The sequence below is a fragment of the Elephantulus edwardii genome, unplaced genomic scaffold (assembly GCF_000299155.1).
Source record: "Elephantulus edwardii isolate Elephantulus edwardi_28Jun2011 unplaced genomic scaffold, EleEdw1.0 scaffold00001, whole genome shotgun sequence".
In the NCBI taxonomy this organism is placed as follows: Eukaryota; Metazoa; Chordata; class Mammalia; order Macroscelidea; family Macroscelididae; genus Elephantulus; species Elephantulus edwardii.
This window is the reverse complement of record NW_006399751.1, coordinates 47,143,951-47,168,333: the sequence shown is the minus strand read 5'-3', so window position 1 is coordinate 47,168,333 and position 24,383 is coordinate 47,143,951. Positions and strand designations below refer to the sequence as shown.

Here is a 24,383-nt window from a genome sequence, read left to right as displayed (position 1 = left end):
TTTTCCGACTACTGATTCTTCTTCACTATTTCCAACTTTTGCATTCCAGTCACCCATTATTATCAATGCATCTTGATTGCATGTTCGATCTATCTCCGAGTGTATCAAATACAGACACAAAATACTTAATATGCCAGTTTAAGTCATTTGTCAGTTAAATGAATTGCAAGCAATCATTTTGATTTCCCTTTTGACAAATTCTTCATGATAGTTGTGTTATATTTAAGTATGCTAGTTGAACTTGCAATGTGATGAATCCATCTCTTTAGAGGCATATCCTTTGTTCTGTTTTCTTTTCCCCAATAAACCTTTTTAATGCAAATTTAATTATCAGAGTTTTCCTTCTAACAGAAGTATCTCCTTTCAAATTTTTTTCCTCATCACTACTGTTATTGTTTGGTGTTGTTAGCACACAGCAACAAGCCCTAATAGTACTGTGAGAATTTAAACTTAGTAATATAACAGTTTTTAAAAGACAGTGATTGAAATGCATAAATCTCTATAGGCACAAACATCTCCCAAAGAGATAACTGATGACCTATGACTGAGAAACCTTAAGCAGCTAATAAAAAGTTGCTAGAGGTTTTGGTGCTATGTGTGCCTATGTTGACTTACAGCTAACTACTGAGAGAGACCTGTAATTCAGGAAATTGGTGAGTTGACCAGTATATTTAAGATAAGTAAATATGGTACATTTAATATTCACTTCTGCTAGCTAGCATCTTGATAGCGGTCTGTCTTGATAGTGGGGTCATGTTTGATGTGTGTTACTATTCTTCCCCACCCCCCCTCAAAAGTGGGTGGGCCTTGAGCCTTTGACGGGGGGGCGGGGGGGCCTGTTAGAGATTGTGGCTTTAAAATCATATAGGGCCTGAGGGCCACAAGCCTGTGGGCCAAATTTATATTAGTTTTAGAATGAATATTCTTTAAATGACGCAGCAATTATTTGTCTATATGCTGTACTAAACAACTTGGAGTTGCTGTGATGCTGAACACTGTTCCATAGTTGTGTCAAATACCATAATGGTTACCCATTATATATAATGTTTGGATGAGCTTCCAGATTGATTTATGCTGGGACGCAGGAATGGCATCCACTTCCTAAACTAGATGCCTCTAGAAACTCTCTAAACTCTATAAATATACAGAAATTATATTAGTTATAGAACAGAGTTCAGGTCTTTTGTGCAAAGCTGACTCTGACTCTGAATCATATTCAACTTGATATTTAACCACTGCTAAATGAGACTAGTGCTGTTTCATCTAGAGGAACACTCTCCCACTTTGCACATTACTCTTTGTCAATGTGCTGTATGAAGTAATCTGGGTTTTCTGTGATGCTGAACCTTGTGCTATTGGGGTATCAAATACCATAATGGTTTCTCATTGTGGACAGTGTTTAGTGGAGCTCTGAGTAGTAAGATGGGTTTAGAAGCAGAAGGGGCATCCACTTCCTAAACCACATGCCTCTGGAAACTCTATGAACTTGGAGAAACGACGATAGTTATGGAAAGGCATTAGATCTTTTGTTCATAGAGTTGCTATGAGTGTGCTCATTGATGGCAATCAACAGCAACAACTGTTGACCATTAAAAAAAAAAAAAAAAAAAAAAAACCCACCCTTTGAAAAATTCTTAGACTGTAGGAGATCCCACCTGATGTTCAAATTCTTTAGCATGCCATTCAGAAGTGTTTTCCTACAGGTAAGAATTTTATAGGAGGTTGTTTTTATCTTTTGAAATTTTTCATTTATGCTTTTGAAGTAGTGAGATAATGTTCAAGGTAAACAGAAAAGTCATGCTGAAAATTGTCTCTTTTTCAATTAGAAAGTCATCTCAGTATTAAAGAAATAAAAATTGAAAATAAAATGTTGTTTTTCACATCTAAGAAAATTAAATGGTAGTCTACAATATTAGCAAGAATATAAATTTACTTAAGCTTTCTAAAAGGCAATTGGGTACTTAAAAAACTTAAAAGATTTGGTTTTTTGTAATTTTCATTCTAAAATAATTGAAATTTTTGTAAATTAATTTATTTGTTTTTCATTTCAATGAACATCTAGAGATTTTGAAATTCCATTCATTCATTGTTGCACTTTTCTCCCCGCCCCCCCATCCACCCCCCACCCCCATCACCCCCATCACCCCCTGTTTGTTCCTCTCCTTGAAAAGCAAAAGAAAAACTCCTTCATTGGGGTTGGGGCGTGTGCGAGGGGGATTGTGTACCAATGAAATCCTTTTTTTTTAATCCACAAATTTTCATTTTTAAAACATTGGAACCTTACTTTATGAAGTCAATGAAATTAAGCAAAGATACTCAGAAGTAAAAGAAAAATTTACTGTGGTTCAATTTTAGATGTTTTTAGGTATACATGTAATTGAGAAATGAGGAGGGACAAGACACACCAAAATGTCAATAAGTGATTAGTAGTTCTATTAAATTCTGTTCTTAATGTATTATCTTTTGAAGCATTTGTACTCATGATATATAATATCAGGGAAAACACCTACAGTTCAGTTAAGAAGAAATCAAAATTAGTTCTATTTTTGTATTCAAGTTCTCAGAATATAAAAATAATCACGTATATGTAAGTAAATACTGTCTTAATTATCAAGAATAAACCTTTCGGCCCCAAAAGAAAGGCTATCTTGCTCTGGGGAAAAAAGATGCTTACTGCTTTATCTTTTTCTTTAAAGAATAACTTCTGGAGTGTGACATTCAGCCATTTTGATCCATCTGTATTAAATATAATTTTGCTTTGACATAAATTGAAAAGGGAAATTGCAAAGAAGTATAAAATTTTTCTTGCTATTATTGAGCTCATTTCACTGTTCCATTTATTCTCATTATTATGTCCAGGTAATTAATTTTCTCCTCAAAATATTTCATCTCTTAAAAACATAATTTTGAGAGGATTAATATGTTTTCTTAAGTTCATCATCAATATTTAAGAATAAAAATTCTATTTATCACACACAAAAAAAAGAATAAACCTTTCTATTTTTCCCCCCTAGTGTTGCATCAGTGCCAAGAAAACTTTATGAAATGCCAAAATGTTCCAAGTCTGAAAAGATAGAGGATGCTTTATTATGGGAATGCCCTGTGGTAAGATTTGCTTCAGAGGGTTTGTTTATAGAATAGTTTTAGCTTAGAAGGACTGGTGTTCATTAAGAAAGTGTGTAAAGGAATGAAACTTTAATAGTATAGAGGTTTATTAGTGTTTCACAAAATCAGAAAAAGAGTGTATCTTTTATTTGTCTCATTCTTATCTTAAAGAATTATATAGTAACATTGTAAACATACTTTAAAACCACGAAATACATTTTGAGGTGCCATCTTTTAATCTTGTACAGTAGGAAATTTTATAAACTTTAAAAGTTTTGTTAAGTAATAGAAGCTAGTTTATAATCTTTAATATCTTAACAGATTATGCTATTTAGTATGTAGAAGCAATAATAAAGTATCTTTTTTATTACAATATTTCTGTCACATGGCTCTTTGAAAATATAGTCTTAGTTTTTCTTATACAAATCTTATTAGACATGTAATAGGATAAACTCATTTCATCAGATCATCATTGCCCCGTGTCTATTTTCAGTACAGTACAATTAAGTATAGGTTGTCATGGGAGGTTAGCAGGTATACTGCCGGGGAGGACTCAAAGGACTGTGGAAAAAGAATGCACTGAGTTTTATTTAAAAGTTAGGAAAGCATATTATAGACTAATACTCAGTCTTTAATAATATTAATTAATGCATTTTATTAATATGAGATTATTAAAACATCTTTTCAAAACTTTTGATCACAAAACTTTCATTTATGAGGAATATTCACTTTCTATGGGAGGGATTGTCTTGGGAAATGCACTTAAATGCTGCAACAAATTAATCAGACCTTTTAATTCTGTTTGGTTATTTTTGAGGAAAAATAGTACATTGTAACATGTGACTGAAATATTAAAAGAGGCTATATTCTGAAGGTTAGGTTAGTGGATTTAGAGAAGAAATCAGAGAGAACGAGAGAAAGCTTAATGCAGCTTTATTAAAGGGGGGAGGGAGGGAGCTCCCGGGTGAGTTCCTCATCCTGGAGAGGCAGAATGAGAAGTCACACTGAGAACTTACTGGGGAGGATTTTTATAAGCAGAGTCTTTAGGGAGGGACATTCCACTTTGATATAGGAACCGCCTGCTAGCTCAGCCAGACATGCAAGGCCATTTGCTTTTCTTATCAGCAGCAAGCAAGGCCATCAGCATTTGAGTTCTGAATTTTTCATTCTTCTCTTTGGCCCCTTTTGCCCAAACTAACACTGAATATACTATGTAAAAAGTCTTTTTATTATTTTTTAAGACTCCTTATGCATAAAATTAGTCTTCCAGAACTGCTTCCTCAGTTTTTCAATGGGAATTTTCTGTCCATATAAGGCTCCATTTTTTTTTTAATTTATTTTATTTCATTATTTTTTGTGTGTACCGTCAAATCAGATCTGACTGGTACAGGAGGAGATTGTTCCTCCTTCTCCAGCAGAGCATCTGGTGGATTTGAACTGTGCACCTCTGAGACTGTAGTTGCAGCTTCTTGCCACTAGGCCACCAGAGCTCGCCAATCCACTTTAAATAAGAAAATTTGACATCTGTATTTTCTTCACCCTTAACTTTTACACCTATAACAACTTAGTTTTAATTTCAATGAAAATTTGCAGACTCTGGATTTCCGTTCATTCATTGTTGCACTTTTTTCCCCTCCCAACCCTCCCCCCTAGTACACTACCCTCTTGGAAAAGTAAAAGAAAAATTTTTTCATTGTTTAAAATCCCTCCCCCCAGGTCCACTCCACGATACAGCCTTCGCTCTGGACTCCTGTCATGACAAAAATCCCTAATAATTTTCCCTCGTCAACAGTTTTCTCCCTCATCTGTTTCAATGCAGTATACATCATTGAACCCATCCTTCTCAGTCTCCTCCCAACCCCGAGGTCAGTCCTGCTTTATAACAGTGGCACCATGCAGTATTTGTCTTTTGTAACTGAGATACCTCACTCAGCATAATGTTCTCCATGCAATTTTGAATAATATTGCGTGAGTTCCTTATTTTTCAATGCAGCATAGTATTCCATTGTGTGACTGTACCACAGATTCTCTATTCATTCATTTGTTGATGGGCACTTAGATTGTTTCCAACTCCTTGCTATTATGAACAAAGCCGTGATAAACATGGATATTCATATATCTGCTTGGATGTCAGTTATGGTCTCTTTAGAATATATTCCCAGTAGTGGAACTGCTGGGTCAAATGGTATCTCTATTTGCAACTTTTTGAGAAAGCACCATACCGCCTTCCACAGCGGTTAACACCATTTTACTCTCCCACCAACAGTGAATAAGGGTTCTAGTTTCTCCACAACCTCACCAGCATTTGTTGCTTGCTGTTCTGTTAAATTTTGCAATTCTGACTGGGGTGAGATGATATCTCATAGTTGTTTTGATTTGCATCTCTTATAGAGCTAGGGATTTTGAACATTTCTTCATGTGCTTGTTGGCCATCTGAATGTCTTCTTCGGTGAAGTGTCTGTTCATATCCTGTGTCCATTTTTCTATTGGATTATTTTATCTTGTTGTGGTGACAACTTAGTCTTTTAATCAATTTTAATTAAAGGAAGAAATGACTTTTTTAATTGAGATGCTTTAAAGATCTCAGTGTAGAAAACCAAAAATTCAGAGTAGTCCTATAAAAATTTCTTGCTATTGTTGTTAGGTGCCATCACATCACATACAACTCATGTTGTTGTTAGGTGCCGTAAAGTCAGGTACAACTCATAGGGATCTTATTAACAACAGATCTAAATCCTGCCCTATCCTATGCCAGCCTCATCATCTCTGACACACTTGAGCCCACTGCTGCAGTTACTGTGTCAATCCATCTCGTTGAGGGTCTTTATCTCTTTCATTCACTCTCCACCTTTCCAAGCATGGTGTCCCCTTTCCAAAAGAATAGCCTCTCATAGCAGTGCCCAGCATATGTGAGATGAAACTTCGCCATCCTTGCCTCCAAGGAGAACTTCAGCTGTACTTTTTAAAGACATACCTATATTTGTTCTTTTAACAGTCTAAGCATATTTAGTACTCTTCTCCAACACTACAATTTAAAGGTATCAGTTCTTCTGTCATCGTCCTTATTCATTGTCCAACTCTCAGATGTGTAGCAAGTGATTGAAATGACCATGGCCTGAATCAGGTGCAATTTAGTTTTCAAACTGACATCATTTCTCCTTAGTAATTTGGAGAAATCCCTAACAATGGACTTGCCCAAAGCATTATATCTCCTGACTTCTGGAGAAGTGCATTGATTGTAGATCCAAGTAAGGTGAAATCATTGACAATTTCAATCTTTTTTTCTGTCTATCATAATGTTGCTTGTTGGTCCAGTGGTGAGAATTTTTGTCTTCTTGATGTTGAGATGTAATCTGTATTAAAGGCTGTATTCTCTGATCTTCTGTAGCAAGCATGTCAGGTCCTCACTTGTAGCAAGTAAAGTTGTGTCATCTACATAATGCAGGTTGTTGAGTCTTCCTCCGATCCTGATGCTACATTCTTCTTCTTCAGAGCCTCTCAAGTAATTTGCTCACCATACAGATTGAATAGGTATGGAGAAAGGATAGAATCCTGACATAAAACTTTGCTGATTTTAAACCTGTGTATATAACTCCTAGCAACCCTGTAAACAGCTGATCTGAACCTTTTCTTACCTGCACTTTTGTCATCCCCTACACACTTGAACCTGTTCTTGCAATTGCTAGATCAGTCCATCTTGTTGCAGGTCTCCCTCTCTTTGACTCCCCACTTCTGCAAGCATAATGTCTCTTTCCAAAGAATAGTCTTTCCAAAGACATGTCCGAAGTCTATGAGACAAAGCTTTGCCGTTCTGGCCTCTAAGGAGCACTCTGGTTGCACTTTTTTCAAAATGTATCTGTTTGTTCTTTGGCAGTCCATGGGATAGTCAGTACTTTTATCCAACACCACAACTCAAAGGCATCTAATTCATCATTTTTCCTTAAATATTTTATTCTCTTTTGAAATGAACCAAGGTTTTTTCCACTGGAATAAAACTAAGAAACATGTTGAACTGTTGTAAGCATCCTAATGTAAAACCTCACTTAAATTAGTACTTTGCTTTTCCATAATATGGTTGGTTGTAAGCTGTCTGAGTCATAGCAACCCTGTCTTCAGGAAAGTGAGACACTACCTGGTCCTATGCCTCCCTCAGACTTATTACTTCTCTCTCCCTCTGTGTAAATCCATCTGATGGAGAATCTTTCACTTTTTCAGTGATGCTCACTTTACCTAGCATGGTATCTTTCTCCAGGAACTAACCCCTCCTAATAGATACTATGTCCAAAATTTGTGAGACAGTGTGTCACTATCCTCCTTTTTAAGGAATTTTCTGACCGTACTTCTTCTAGATAGGTTTGCTTATTGTAGCTATTCATGTTACAGTCAATACTCTTCACCACAATAATTCAAAGGCATGAATACTTCATTCATTTTTATTCATTGTCCATCTTTCTCATGCATGTTGTTTTTATACACCATAGAGCCAGAACCAACTCATAGCTAACCCTTCAGCAGCTTTTTAGAGGCTGTACATCGTATGAGTGTAGATTCCCTATCTTTCTTCTTTGCAGAAGCTGGTGGATTCAGATTGTGTGCCTTTGTGTTGGCAGTACAGCATCTTAGCACTAGGCCACTAGAGCTCCCCCAAACAAGCATGTTTATGATGTAGTTGAAAATACCATGGTTTAGATCACCTTAGCCCACAAAGTGACATCCTTGTTCTTTAGCACTTAAAATAAAAATCTTTTGCAGCACATTTGCCCATTGAAATATGTTACTTGATTTCTTCACTGCTGCTTTCATGGGTGTTAATTGTAGACCCAAAAGTAAAATTGAATCCTTGATAACTTTAGTCTTTTCTTCATTTATCATTTAGTTTCCATTTATCATGATGTTGTTCATCAAACTAATCGTGAGGTTTTTTGTTTTATTTATGTATAGTCTTGATTAGTAAACACTTTAAGGCTTCTTCACTTTTAGCAAGAGAAGTTAGCTCATCGGCATAGTATAGGTTATTAATGAATCTTCGTCCAGTCTGTGTCAGTGAAGAGACTAAGATGTGCCTTATCTAGACCATGGTCTTCTCAGTTGCTTTCTATACCTCTGAGAGCTGGACAATGAATAAGGATAACAGAAGAAGAATTGATGCCTTTGAGTTGTGGTGCTGTAGAAGAGTATTGAACATACCATACCATGGACAGTCAAGAGAACAAATAAGTCTATCTTGGAGAGGGTAAAACTAATTTTGAAGCTCCATCTCTCATAGGGTAGAAGGTCAGTGTGAAAGAGGAAGACCCTGGATGAGATGGATTGATACAGTGGCAGTAGCAATAGGGATTGGTGTGTCAGAGATGGTCAGGTTGGCTTAGGATAGGGCAGAGATCAGAGCCACTGTTCATAAGGTTGCTATGAGTCGTTGTCAATAGCACATAACAGTAACAACCTCTAATATTGATAATGCCTTGTTCATATCATCCAGCTTCTGGAATTATTTGCTTAACATATAGATTGACAGTGAATGGCATGCGATCTTTTGTATAGGCATTTAGTTTAGACCTTTATATATACTGCTTTAAAATACAACTATCCCTTTTTAAAGGGAAGATATGAAGAGTACTTCTTTTAGAACTTTTAATAGCTTTGTAAAAATAATGTTTAAATACGACACCATAATGTAAACGTATTTAGTTTCCTGTGAACTCATTGTAAGACAGTTGTTGTTGTTGTTGTTATGTGCCATCAAGTCAACTACAACTCATAGCAACCCTGTGCCACAACAGCTCTTAACCCTGCTCTAACCTGAACTAATCTCACTGGCTCTGACACACCTACCCTCATTACCCCAGTTATTGTATCAATCTATCTCATCCAGTGCCATCTTCAGTGCTTCCCTCAACCCTTCCAAGTATGACATTCCTTCTTCAAAGTTAATAATGTTAAAAGCAACACAGACAGCACTGCCACCTTACTTCTTTCCTTGACATTTGAAAGGGAAAATAAATCTTTAGGAGTATATATATATATAAACTGTTTCTTTATTCTTGACTTTTCATTTTTCAGCCTAAGTATAATGCTAAGTTAATTTCCACTTTTCTCATAGAACTACCCTATTTTTACAAAATCAAAGAGGAGCCTTTTGTTTTTCTCTTCTGCATTAAACTTTAATCTTGTAGCGCCTCACTGGTAGGAGCACCCAAGTAGCTTCCCTTTCATCCTTCTAGGGCAGTTCATTAGTTACACATGTTTTCTTTAAACCCAATTCCATCTTCTATTCTTTGGCTGCCTTGATTCTATATTCTAAATTTTCATTTGGGGTTGAAGAGAACCATAGTGAGTATTGAGGTAATTTACACTTTGGCCATTTTGAGCCCTATCACAAGGAAGAATGAGTCTTAGAGGAAAGGAAAAACAGAGCATTATGAAAATGATTTTAGGAGATTATTCTTAATTGACATGCTTTTATGCATGGTTTTAAGAGCTGTTGTTTTTACTTGTTAGCAGTAGTGTATTAATCCTCTCTACTTAACATTTGTTATATGCTTAATAATAAACTATTTAGGAATTGTTTAGGAACTTTATGTATATAAACTCATGTAATGATGAAAATAATTACCTAAAAACTTATCTTTTCCTTGACTTCTCTCTTTGTGCAATAAATATTTCTCCTTAGGTTTATTTACTTATTTATAAATTACTTATTTGTTATTTCTTTAAGTGATTTGCTATTTTTTCTGGACATTGATTCCCATGAATTGTTCAAGGCCAAACAGTCTAATTTTTTTTTCTTCTCAAGGGAGAAATACTTCCCAGTCCATCAGATTATAAATCCTCACTCATTGCACTGACTGCTCATAACTGGCTACTTCGTATATCTGCCACCACTGGAGAAATCCTTGAGAAGATATATCTTGCTTCCTATTGCAAATTCAGGTATTAACTATGACTTTATTATTCAGAATTTTATTATAAAAATATGAGGCCTGGGAATATTCTCTTCTTTTTTTCCCCCAGCACATACCAAAAACTAGGTTTATAAACTTATTTTTTTTATTCTATGTTCATAATTACACTTGAATTTTTAAGGCTAGGAAGCCTATACCACTTTAGAGTAAAAAATATATATGAAAGTAACATTTTAAAACTTCTCATGTTTCCATCTTAAAGTAAAAATTATTTTGTTTTCTAAGTTTTGAATAGTTACATCAGACACTTTTATAGACTTTAGAACAATAAAATTATGTAAGATATGCACATGCTTACGCACACGTCCCCCGTTGCTCTAAGATTGATTCTAATTCATCAGACAGGGTTAGAATTGCTCCATAGGCCATAGGATTTCCAAGGCTGTGATTTTTACGGAAGCAGATTGCTCCATCTTTCTCCCATAGAATTGCTGATGGGTTTGAACCACTGACATTTCACTTAGGAGCTGAGCACTTTGAAAGGTCAGCAGTTTAAACCTATGAGATGCTCCATGGAAGACCAAATGGCAGTTTCCTTAAAGATCACAGAATTATGTCTTAAAGAATAGCCATCTAAGATGCAACTATTGGCCTTTTCATTGGGAGCAAAGAAGAGTAAAGAAAAGCAAAGACTTGGAAATAGAGTAGACCACATAAACCACAGCTACCACTAGCCTGAAGCAAGAAAAACCTAGATTATGCCTGCCCACCACTTCTCACTGCTTTGATTGGGATCACAATGGCAAGTGCTAGAGAGGATGGGAGAAAAATGTAGAACAGATCATAAAAAAGACAAGATTTATTTGTCTCAGACAGTGGTAGAACCTTGGGGCTGGCCCTTAAGCACCTTTCCAACTTGATACTGAACCCATCATAAGATTGCCTTTTATCCAAGTGATAGACAGACCTATAAAGTGAACAGTAACACTCATGAGCAACATGTTCTTCAAAACAGTCAGCAACATGACACTAGAAGGGTACTGTTTGCTTAAAAACAAAACTGCAAAGTTAAAAGGGACGGGAAAGAAGGGTGAATAGAGTTTGGGAGCCCAGGAAGAAAGTGGTAAGCTTGTAATTTACATTAAGGGAAATTATGTGATTAATGTCATGAATCAAATTGTGTATACATTATTGAAACTAACTTGCTCTGTAAACTTTCAGACCAAATTAACATGTCCAAAAACAAAGGAGGAGGGGAATTCACAGCCTTGGAAATGCTATAGAACGTTTATCCTGTATCCTTTAGGATCATTACGAGTCCAAATTGACTTGATGGCAGTGAATTCTGTATCTTTTCAGATCTGTAGAAAACCTGCTGAAGGGTCATCGATGAGTCAGTTCTGACTCGATAGCACATCACAACACAAAAGGGATTTTTACAGCATAGACAAGCTGATCTAATTGCATAACTCTCACAATTCTTTTTAAAAAGATACTTGAGCTGGGACACTCCTCAAGAAGTGATTGCAGTCAAGTCTGCTCAGAACAAAATCTCTGCAGTGGCCCGCCAGGTATACATGTTTAAATTTCTAGTAAATTGAATTTATCTCCATAGTGTTTTTTTCTGTTAATTGGTTATCAAAGACATGATATTCTTTACTTTCTGAAGTAAGCTGTGGCAGTTGAGGGGTACCTTTTTGCTTTCTTTTTCTTTCTTCGAAGATTTACCAAATTATAAATAAGCTTGCTTCTTTGACTGTGTGTCTAAAGAAGAGAAAATGGCACATAGGGGCACAGGACCCTGAGCGTCTCTCTGAAAGGACCAGAGGGAATGAAAACAGCACAACCCCTTACTGCACCACAGCAGAAAGCAGATAAACAGCCTGTAGCCCAGCCCTCTGGTGCCTCTGGAGCCACATCAAGGTTAAGAGGTTCTTTTATTTCTTGCTGACTCACAAACTCACAGTACCAGCAGTGGAGTTTATTAAGAAAGGAGGTTGGAGAGTAGGGTAGGGAAAGAATATCACTCAATGTAACCCCAAGTTTTAGCCTAGCAGTCCCAAGACACAGTTCCCCAATAAGTGCAGGCTTCAGTTTCAGTCAGCAGTTAAGCCCAAACCATCCAGCATGGTTTTCCTCAGAGCACTTATAACCAAGTCATCCAGCAGGGTTTACCTCAGAGCAATTACCACAGCTTCTCCTTCAGACATCCAGAATGAACAGCCAGACCTTTAATTGTGGCAAGCACAAATTCATGAAGCCACAGGTCACACCTTGCCACTATTTGTCTACAGCAATGCCACAGTCTCTCCATCACCAGGGTCCTGCTGCTACAAGCCTTGCTTGCCTCAAGTCTTTCTTGCCTCAAATGTTGCTGTCCAGTGTGGGAAGCACTCTTTTATCCTAGTCCCTTAGCTGATGCTGATTTGAAAGGCCATGTTGATTTGTGAGACCATGTGTCTGCAGTTAAGGTAGCTGGAAACCAGAGGCTAAAAAGAAGTGCCAGCTTTTAGTCTAACACCACATTGTGTATATATCTTTTTTTATTGAACACTTTTATTTAAAGTAGTTACAGGCTTGACACTTAGAAGTTTCTGTTTCTTCATATTCTAGACTATCTAGAAATACCAATTCTTATATTTAGAGTCTGTGTTCTAGGTCTTTGTTATTTTATTATTTTTATTTTATTTTATTATTTTGTGTGTACTGTCAGATCGGATCTGACTGGTACAGCAGGAGATTGCCCCTCCTTCTTCAGCAGAGCATCTGGTGGATTCGAACACATACCTCTGGGATTGCAGTGCGGCTCCTTGCCACTAGGACACCAAAGCTCCCTGGTCTTTGTTATTTTTAATTTTAACTACTTCAGTATTTTCTCATCAGTGTTTCTTATGACCCAATAGTCAAGCACTGGTGTGACTATTTTACCTGTATTAACTGATTTAATTATCAGTACAATTTAGGGTTGTTGTTGTTGTTGTTGTTGTTGTTGTGTACTGTCAAGTCAGATCCAATCCATAGCTGACCCTCTGGCGGGTTTTCAGAGGCAAGTTTTCAGATGGCAGTTAAAATCACGTGGGAAAAAATTGTCCATCCTTCTCATTCAAACAGTGTGCTTTTGAGATTGTAGCACAGCTTCTTGTCACTATGCCACCAGAGCTCCCACAATTTAGGGTAGATAATTTGACATTATCACCCAGTTTTACAGATGAAAAGACAGAGACCCAGAAGGATTGCATAACTTACTCTAATCATAATGCTACTAAATAATAGAACCTGGATCCAACTCTTGACAAAATCACGACTACACCATACTACTATTATAGAAATTCCTGTAACACTTATGACAAGTAAAGTTTATGCAGAATTTTAGAGTGCCTTTTAAAAAGTTATTTTCTAGGGAGCTCTGGTGGCCTAGAGGCAGAAGCTGCACAGCAATCCCACAGGTGTGCAGTTCGAATCCACCAGATTCTCTTCTGAAGAAGGAAAGACAACTTCTTCCTGTACCAGTCAGATCCAATTTGATGGTACACACACAAAAAATAATAAAATAAAAACATTTCAAAGGAAAAAAGTTATTTTCTCTAACTTGTTTATAAACAAGCATCAAAACCTTGCTAACCATCCAGTGTTTTCCTGTCATGCTTAGTGCCATGTTACATATCTTGTCTGTCAGCTCTCCTGCAGTAAACCCTGCTTTTGTTTCCCCTCTCATCTCTTGTCTTTGGTATCCTACTAGAGTTTATTATTTGACCTTTTTATATCTTTTTCTTTTTTACAGAGTTTATCTATAAGCATTTTTTTAACCTTTTCCTGTATCTTGCCTAGCTCCTTGCATCACAGTTACAACTGCATGGCTTTTGTTGATATCTTCTCCTTTTTCCTGATGTATTCAGTATGACAATCTTAAGAAAAAAAGACCTACTATTGCTTCTCTTGGGTTTTTGTTGTTGTTGGTTACTGTGGTTTATTATTTCTTTTTTTTAATTATTAAATTTTATTAGTTTTAATCAACATTTACTGGGATTTTGGGTTTTCATTCATTCATTGTTGCACTGTTTTCTCTACCCTCCTCCCCAGTTTGTCCTTTTTTTCCCCACCTTGAAAGTCTGTTTTAATTGTCCAATTGTCACAGTGCCTGTCAAAGCCAGTTCTGATTAATCTCCTTTGTCAGTGTGTCCTTTGCCATTCCCTATCACTCCTCCCTGAGAGAGACTTCCCCTGATTCATAAGGAAAAGGGGACGGCGTATTCTCTTAGCTGCTTTCTGCTGAAAAGGGATGCTGTAGGTTTCAGGGTGAAGATCAAGAAAAATAACATGCACATTATTGCTTCTCTTGTTAATACTACTCTCCTATTTTCATTCACTATATTGACCTATCTTGATAAAAAAAAACACAAAAGTAGTATAACAAAATATTAAAATATTTTCTGTGCCTTCTTAAACAGCCTTGTCTAATTTGCATTTTTTTCAGAATATGTTCCAAAAGAACAAGACCTTCAATCTAGTTCTGCACAGAACTATTAAAGTGTTTTAATTGTTGTCATTTGGGTAACGCAGTTAGCCCATTCACTTATTAACCCAGAGACTAGAGTTCTAAAGCTAGCCAGAAGTACCTTGGAAGAAAGGCGTAGTGATCTACTTCCTAAAATATTAGCCATCCTTGAAAATCCTTTGGAACACTTTGACACTCTGGGGTCAAGATAAGTTAGAATTGACCCAATGGCAACTGGTTTTAATATTTTAAAGGTCTTTCTGGTATTTCTGTATTTTAGAATCTTCTCTATCCATCTTTAGCTACTAAATATTAGCTCTGGCTCAAAATCATAAAAAAGACAAGACTTACTTGTCTGGGAGACTGGTAAACCCCGAAGCTGACCTTTAAACACCCTTCCAAACTTGATATTGAACCCATTTCAGGAGACTACCTTTTAGCCAAACTATAGACAAACCTATAAAGAAAACAGTAACACTCTTGAGTAATATACTCCTCATATATATATAAATATGTATTATATATTACATATAGTATATAATATATATTATATAATGTATTATATATTATACGTAATATATAATATATAAAAGATTAATCAGACATTGTGATTCATTAACCTATTATAAAAAGGTAATGAATGATATATAAACTATGTCTGTCTTCTTAATTTTAGCATAGAGACTGACTTACATCTGAAGGTCTTGGTTGGTTCAGTAAAAATTCACCTATAACAAAGAGCTTTAACCATTTTTTTATAGTTTTGGGTTTTGTGTGTGTGTTTTTGGTTTTTGGGTTTTTTTGTGGTTGTTTTTTTTCATTTGATTGAATGTTTACAAGTCATTGTGGTTTTTCATTCAGACATTTTCTTTTACACAATTTCGATCATTCATACACATTTTTATAATAGTAGGTTGATTGATTGTAATATATGATTAACCTTTTTTTTATATATTGCTTTTCTCTTTACCCAGCTCATTTACTTAATCTCATTCCCCTCTTCCACAGAGAAAAAACAGTCAAGTTTTAGTTACTGTTTTTCTGTTTTGACTCTCGTGGACATTCAGAGCAGTGTTGCTGTGAAATGATATGCCCATAACTGCATGTGTTTTGAGTAGGCTGTTGTTAACTGTTTTAATTCCAATTTATAATATGAATTCATGGCCTTTTGTTACTAAGAACTATTTAATGTTATGTTTGCTTTTATAGATAGTGTATGTGAGCTCATGCATTTGTATTGCTAAAGGTAGATTTTGAACATGAGTACTTCTTAAGTAATTTTGCAATCTAGATTAGGGGATGTTTTTAACTCATTAAAATGTCTACATAAACTGCATGCTAGGACAGTTGGACATTTTAAACTCATTAAAAAAGAGTTTGTCGGGGAGCTCTGGTGGCCTAGTGGCAAGAAGCTGCACTGCAATCCCAGAGGCGCACAGTTCGAATGCACCAGATGCTCTGCCGGGTAAGGAGGGACAATCTCCTCCTTTACCAGTCAGATCCGATTTGACAGTACACACACACACACACAAAAAAAAAAAGTTTGTCAGAAGTATTTTGTAGTGCAGCCTGTAATCATCATGTCTTCTTCCAGGCAGGCATTCAACAGTCTGTATTGCTGTACCTTGCAGTATTCCGTGTTCTACCTTTTTCACTCATAGGAATTTTGGAAGTCAACAAAAAAGTAAGAACGTCTAGTGACAATAAAATGTAACATGATTATTTAATTGTTTATAGTATATTTTAATTGGGAATGTTCTCTTGGCTCTAAAAAGTTTGTTGAAATACCTGAGACTCTATGACTTGAGAGAACCTAATTGTCTTTGCATCCTTCCGCATGTCTCTGCTTCTGTGATCACCTACAAACCATTTTCTAAAATTACAAAATTAGTAAGATTTTCTTTTCAAAAAGAATATGCAGCACTTGTAAGAATGAACATTAAAGGAAGATGAAAATCTCTTTAACAAAATGCCTCCTTTGAATTGCATTATTCAGGTCTAACGCTTGTTTTACACCAGGAGTTTTAACTAATTTACAACATTGTCAAATAACATTTGTGTTAGGAAGCTAAGCAACTACCAAGAGCCTAAGGATAGTAAGTGGGGAAGCTGGAATTTGAACGTAGGTTTGACTTTAAAATGTCAGACAGAATTAGAGTAGGGTGACTACTTTCTCAGAGAGTTTTTTGTATGAAAAATGTGTTTGAATTATACAAATCCTCCTTTTTTTAAAAAAATATTTTTATTATTTGTGTGTGTGCATGTGTACCGTTAAATCAGATCTAACTGGTACAGGAGGAGATTGCCCCTCCTTCCTCGGCAGAGCATCTGGTGGATTTGAACCGTGCGCCTCTGGGATTGAAATCCTCCTTTTCAACATGAAGAGTCAGGATCAATGACTAAAGAATCATGAGCTAGATAGGATCAAAGCAAATCATAGTTATCGATAACTCTGAGAGATGACAAAACAGTACAGCTCATAAATTTAATATTTCTCTTTGTGCTTCTAGATTAAGTAATTGTGTGTATTTATTATACAGCTGGAATAAACACTTAACAGAGTCACATTGTTTCACGGTATTCATACATGTCCAAGGTAATCATTTGAGAGATTTAATTTTGTTTATAGTTACATGTATGTGAAGTCTAACTTTCACTTACTATATATAATTAGACTACCCACTGACCAGTTTCAGAATATAGTAAGCTATTTACTAAGGCAGAAAATCTTCATTAAGTAAAAAAATTTATCTTTAATAGAAAAAGATTTTTTTTATTTCATACCTTATTCTTCCATTGCTATGAATATTTGTCTACTGGCTTGTCTTAAATATTAAGATAGGCACAGAATCAACTTTATCTGAGCACTAGGGAGAATTATGACAGAATTTAGCACAAGAATGAAAAGGGAGGCATACAGTAAACCAAAGACTTACTCAGAATCAGCTAGGTGTTTGGTTTTTATATTACTGATGGAAAAATTAGTGAACAAGGTGATATTAAAATTTTTTAATTGGTAGTTTTTAAGAGAATTATTTTCCTTAATCCAGTATTTTCACCTCTGATTAGCTAAACACTAAGTCTCTACATAAAGAAATTTTGACATAAAAAATGAACTCCTGACATAATATTCATGGTAGAGTCTATATTCATTTCTAATTAGATGATCTCAGCAGATTCCTGTGTCCAAACTCTGGAGCAAATAAAGTGAAGCAAATGAATACGTCTTCATTTTGAGGAGCATGTGCTAAACTCTGATTAGTGTTCCACTTTGAGACTCCAGGGGCTCACTACTCACCCTAATCACACACTAGTCTCTAGTTGCTAAATTATAATCATTAATGTTATTATGTTCAGCATCAGCGTCATAGTGATGGCCTGAATGTTAAGCAGTATCACAAAGCACTGTGGACACTCAGAGGACTGGCCCTCTGGTCTTTTCTCAGGTGATATCTACCTTTCCCCCCAGATTTTCGGGAATGTTACAGATGCTACCTTATCTCATGGAATACTGATTGTGATGTACAGCTCAGGACTGGTCAGGCTCTACAGCTTCCAAGCCATCACTGAACAGGTAGAGAAAATAAAACTTTTATCATGCTATAATTAACTTGAGATTTAGTCTGGGGTATAATTTTTAATGAGATGTTTTTAGATGCTAGTGCTTGTGTGATTCTTGTTACACAAAAGTGTACAAATGCAGAAAGACAAAGTAATCTTGAGGAGGAAGGTGGGAAAGATTAACAGAAGAACTAGTAACAGATAAAGACATTTCTCTGCCATATACATGTGAATTTGATTTTCTTCAGACAGTAAGTAAGTAGGTGCTAAAGCCATTATTTTTGTTTTGTTTTGTTTTTAGTTCATGCAACAGAAACTTGACTTAGGGTGTGCATGCAGATGGGGTGGGACTACTGGAACTGTAGGAGAGGCTCCTTTTGGCATTCCTTGTAATATTAAAATCACAGGTATGCGACTATACAGTATTTTTTCATCTTAAAAAATAGTGGTCATATAGATAGTTATTAATTGTAATCATCTAGATGGTTTCTTTACAGTTTAATCATGTATTCAATTCTTTTACTCTTACACTGCACGTTTCTTGCTATCAATATCAAATAGATCTCAACAAGAATCCCTCAGTTATTCATGGGGCCTGGGGATGCTGGGCTTTGCTTGGTCAGAAATCAGTGACCTTTGACAAGGCACTATAATCTTTCTGGTTGGTCCTTAGTTTCATTATTTCCAAAATTTCAAAATTATGAGTTTGGAGCAAATAATGCCGCTTAGCTCCCTTATTACTTAGTATCTTAAGATTCTGTGACACTTACCTGATGTTAAGAAGAATGTGTTTCTTAATATATTACTATGCTGTTTGAACATAGAAGTTAGACAGGCAACTTCGTAGTATATTTAAAGATTGACAAAGAACACAAAAAATTATACACTGTCTACAGAGGAAAAAACTGGACATGGAGACACAAGTCTACAAGCATCTTTCTGACAGGGCCAGAGGGAGTAAGAACACAGCCCCTCACTGCCTCAGAGGAGAAAGTAGATTAAGAGCCTATAGTCCAGCCCCGTGGCACCTCTAGAGCCAAACCAACAGCAAGAGGTTTGTTTATTCATTGCTGACTCCCAGATTCACAGGTAGGGTACCAACAATGAGGTTTATAGGGCAGTGAGAGAGGGAGTCAAAGACTATCAGCCAAGTCCACTCATTAGCCCTATAATACCAAGGAAGAGTTCCTCAGTAAGTTCAGGCTCCAGTTTTCAGTTCCGCAGTCAAATCCACATCATCCAACAAGATTGCCTCAGAGCAGTTTTAACTCCCCCTTTCCTTCAAACATCCAGCAAGAAGAGCCAAACCTTCAACTGTAGCCAGCACAAGTCTCAGGTCACACCTTGCCATCATTTGTCTACAGCAGTGCCACAGTCTCTCCACCACCAGGGTCTCCCTGCCGCAAACTTGGCTTGCCTCAAGTCTTTGTCACCTCAAGTATTGCTGCTACAAGTCTTTCTCATGAAGTATTACGACTCGCCTCAAGTCTTGCTTCCTAGTGTGGGAAGCATTCTTTTCTATTATCCAAGCTCCATAGCTGTTGTTGATTTAAAAGACCATACTGATATACAGTACCATGTGCCTGCAGTTAAGGTAGCTGGAAACCAGAGGTGGCTAACTAATGGCTAAAAAAAGCCAACTTTTAGGCTAAGACCACATATACAGATTTATAAAAATAGATTTAATAAAAAGAAAAAAACATTAAAAGATTTTGTATAACTAGTGTATAAAACCAAGCAGTGTTAAAAAAAAATAAACTACTCAGATTGAACAATGTATTTAAAAAGAAACAAATTATGTCTGGTTAGAGTTCATGTCAGGAACAAAAAGATGGTTTAATGTTTGAAAGTAAGTATAAAGATCACAATTGTAAATAATAGAGAAAATATATTTTATTATCTTAGTATCTGTCTTCTTAGTTTGTAAGAGTAATTTCTTATGGCAAGGACAGGGGTTATATTTTTATGGTGAGATTCTAAAGATGTTTGTTCTATAGGTGGAATAAGTCTTTAATGTTTTCTGTTGTCATTTAGCATCAACAAAGCAAGAAACAAAAGTAAAAATAGATGATTGTTAGGGGGACGTGAAGTGCATTTTCATAATAAATTCCAAACTATGCAGACTTTAAGATATAGTTAAGCTATCCAGATACAAAATATTTTTTTAAGATTATCCAAGTACTTATGTTTATTATTATTCCCTATACTTTGTGGATTGCGGAGGGGGGGAAAGACAGGCAAAGAACACTGAAAGGAGACAATACAGACTCATATTTATGAAGGCCCAAAGTGCAAAGGAGGACAAACGCAACAAGCCGTCATATATCTCAGGCAAATGAAAAATACTAGTTTGGGAGCAGAGGAAATAAGCTGAAGATGTATTGACAAGGCTAGATCATGAGAACCTTTGTCTGCTGAGCTAAAGAGTTTTAATATTATGCTGAAGCACTAAGCTAATAAAGCATTTCTGTTAAAAAGAAAAAAAACACAATTCATATTTGTGGATAGCTTGCACAGATTGAATTAAGTAGTTTTATGAAGATTCAACCCCAGTAATACTTCAAGTATTCAGTAGAAATGCACTAGCAACCTACAGCCAGCAGAAGATAAAATAAATGAATGGGACCTTCTAAGAATCAAATCCCTATGTACATCCAAAAACTTCCCCAACAGGGTAAAAAAAGGAAGCCACAGACTGGGAAAAAATATTTGGCAATGGCATGTCTGATAAGGGACTTATATCTAGCATTTATAGAATACTTTAGTGCCACAACAAAATAAAGGAAAACAACCCAGTTGCAAAATGGGCACAGGATATAAACAGACCAGCAAAGAAGACATTCAGAAGGCAAACACATGAAGAAATGTTCAAAATCCCTAGCTCTAAGAGAGATGCAAATCAAAACAACTATGAGATATTATCTCACCCCTGTCAGAATAGCAAAATTTAACAGAACAGCAAGCAACAAATGCTGGCGAGGTTGTGGAGAAACTGGAACCCTGATTCAGTGTTGGTGGGAGTGTAAAATGGTGCAACCCCTGTGAAAAGCAGTATGGCGCTTTCTCAAAAAGTTGCAAATAGAGATACCATTTGACCCAGCAATTCCACTACTGGGAATATACCCTGAAGAGACCATAGCTGACATCCAAGCAGATATATGCACACCCATGTTTATTGCAGCTTTGTTCACAATAGCAAGGAGTTGGAAACAACCTAAGTGCCCATCAACAAACGAATGGCTAGAGAAGCTGTGGTATATTCGCACAATGGAATACTATGCTGCATTAAAAAACAAGGAACTCATGCAACATTATTCAAAATGGTTGACTCTGGAGAACATTATGCTGAGTGAAATATCCCAGTCACAAAAGGACAAATATTACATGATGCCACTGTTGTAGAATGGGACTGTCCTTGGGGTTGGGGAGAGACTGAGTAAGATGGGTTCAATAATGTATACTGCACTGAAACAGAGGAGGGAGAAAACTGTTTAAAAGAGATATATAACTAGGTATTTCTGTCATCACAGGAGTCTAGAGCGAGGGCTTCATGGTGGAGGGGACCTGGGGGAGGGTTTGTAAAACAATGAAAGAATCTTTTCTTTTACTTTTCCATAATCTTTGACTCATGTACTTATAACTGGTTAGTCAAATTTGTGTCTTCTAGGTTGCAACACCCCCATGATACATCTTCAAGGATATGAACATGTACGGCCAAGCACAATCAATAAGAGTGCATCTAAATTCCAAAATCAATCTCCATAATAGTCTATGTGTTTCCTACTGCCAAAGGGGCCCTTTAGAGTAGTGAGAGAAGATCTTCACCCTGAAACCCACAGCGTCCCTTTTCAGCAGGAAGTAGCTAAGAAAATACGCCATCCCCTTTCCCTTATGACTCAGGGTGAAGTCTCTCTCAGGGAGGAGTGATAGGGAATGGCAAAGGACACACTGACAAAGAAGATTAATCAGAACTGCCTTTGACAAGCACTGTGGCATTTGGACAAGAACAAACTGGCAGGAGGGTAGAGAGAATAGTGCAACAATGAATGAATGGAAACTCAAAATCTCTGTAAATGTTTATGAAAATTAATAAAATATAATTATAGAAAAAAAAAAGAATAGCAAAATTCAGCAGAGCAGCAAACAAATGCTGGTGAGGTTGTGGAGAAACTGGAACCCTTATTCATTGTTGGTGGGAGTGTAATATGGTGCGACCACTCTGGAAGGCAGTATGGCGCTTTCTCAAAAAGTTGCAAATAGAAATACTATTTGACCCAACAATTAATTCCACTACTGGAAATAAACCCTAAAGAAACCATAACTGCTACCCAAACAGATATATGCACACCCATGTTTAATACTGCTTTGTTCACAATAGCAGAGGGTTGGAAACAACCCAAGTGCCCATCAACAAATGAATGGATAGAAAAGCTGTGGTATATTCACACAATGGAATACTTACTATGCTGCAAGAAACTCATGAAATACACAAAATGGGTGACTCTATATCTCAGTCACGAAAGGACAAATACTACATGGTGCCACTGTTGTAAAACGGGACTGACATCAGGGTTGCGGAGAACTTAAGAGGGGATAAATAATGTATACTGCATTGAAGCAGATGAGGGAGAGAACTCTTTAAAAGAGATGATTAGATACTATTGTTGTGACAGGAGTCCAGAATGAAGGCTGCATAGTGGAATAGACTTGGGGGGAGGGCTTGTATAACAGTAAAAGAATTTTTCTTTTACTTTTCAAAGAGAAGAGTGAACTGCGGGCAAGGGTGGACAGGGAGAAAAGTGCAACAATGAATGGAAATCCAAAGTCTCTAAACTTTCATTAAAATTAATAATAAAAAAGAAAAAGAGCAAAGCAAGAATTATCTGATAATAAAAGTAAAAAAAAAAGAAATGCATTAGCAGACATTTATTAAGAATTTTACAATTACAGACTCTAATGGAGACTACTTCGTAAAACACATGCGTCTGAAAACTCTATGAACTTGAAGAAACAGCAATAGTTATAGAAAGGCTTCAGCCCTTTTGTTCATAGGGTTGCCATGAGTCGTGCTCAACTGAACGGCAATAAACAACAACAAAAGCAACAATGGAGGCTAAAATGGGTTAATTTGAAAAGATTCTCAAAATGTTGGCATTGCTTCTCTGAAATATAAAGAATATGTGAGTAAAATAAAGAGCAAGTTAATAAATCTTGTATTAAAATATTGGAAACTGTATATTAGTAGATAACAGAGGCATTAATTATATCATGTAGTTTTATCATAATGTTGAAAAGATAAAGGAATACTTCTAGCACTATTACGGGACAATTTCCAAGTTATATTACAATATAAAAAAAATCAAGTTTATATAGAAAAACTCCAATTTGTGTATAGTCTTCATGTTCATATGTAGTCACGTGTCACTTAATAGCCACTTTACTTTTTGTGAAAAAGGACAATATACAAATACCATATTAAACGCAGATAATTCCTAGATTTAAGAACCGGTTCCATCACTAAATCACCTCTAAATTACATTTGTATGTAAATTAGAATATTTTCTATCTCATGTTATTTAAGTGTTAATAAATAGTATATATTGTACCTTTCTCTATATAAAAAAGGAGCCCTAAAGGCCTCCTGCATTAAATGTTGGGCTTAATGGAAAGTTTAGTTGCTCAAATCTACCTTCACCTCTGCAGAGAAAGATCACAAGTCTCCACAAAGATATACAGCCGTAGGAACCCAGTAGAGGGTCTCTGTGAGTTGGAACAACTCCACAGCAGTGTATGTGGGGTATGCATTGAAAAAAAAAGAAACTTTCCAGATACACTAGAACCTACTTAATGTAGTAATTCAGCCATGATAATAATAAAGTAGCAACCAGTTATTAGAAGCCATTGTATGTACTTCACATTTTTAAAATAGGATTTATGGGTGTTGTGATTATGGATGTATGTGCAGTTGGATATTTCCTGGATGGATATTATGCAGCACATGATTGCATTAAAAACCTATCCAATCATAGGCTTTTATATTTGTGTGGAGTACCCAGAAAGGACATATAGAAACTTGATAGCAGTAGTTAACCTCTAAGGCCAAGAAATGAAAGGAAAACATAGTTTTCATTATGTATCTTCTAAAACTTTTTAATCTAATGCTGATGTTTACCCAGGCCAAAAAAAAAATTGTAGTTCTCTGTATTTGCGTGTATGTGTAGTCTTCAGACTTTAAGAACTTACATGCCATTTTGCAGAGGAACTATGATTTATTTAACTGATTTTCTACTTTATCCATTAGATTTTTTATAATTTTTTTA

At 36.0% G+C, this 24,383-nt stretch overlaps 1 protein-coding gene across 2 annotated transcripts in view; it reads left to right on the top strand.

The window, feature by feature from the left end:
• The window catches only part of DCAF17 (DDB1 and CUL4 associated factor 17), a 57,734-nt gene that overhangs the window by 7,153 nt on the left and 26,198 nt on the right, over nucleotides 1-24,383 (top strand). For both annotated transcript variants that reach the window (XM_006878847.1, XM_006878846.1), the window contains exons 3-8: nucleotides 3,015-3,105; nucleotides 9,899-10,035; nucleotides 11,500-11,578; nucleotides 16,097-16,186; nucleotides 17,972-18,076; nucleotides 18,365-18,470. In XM_006878847.1, the coding sequence (XP_006878909.1) occupies nucleotides 3,015-3,105; nucleotides 9,899-10,035; nucleotides 11,500-11,578; nucleotides 16,097-16,186; nucleotides 17,972-18,076; nucleotides 18,365-18,470 (608 nt within the window). The remainder of the gene's footprint in view (nucleotides 1-3,014; nucleotides 3,106-9,898; nucleotides 10,036-11,499; nucleotides 11,579-16,096; nucleotides 16,187-17,971; nucleotides 18,077-18,364; nucleotides 18,471-24,383) is intronic.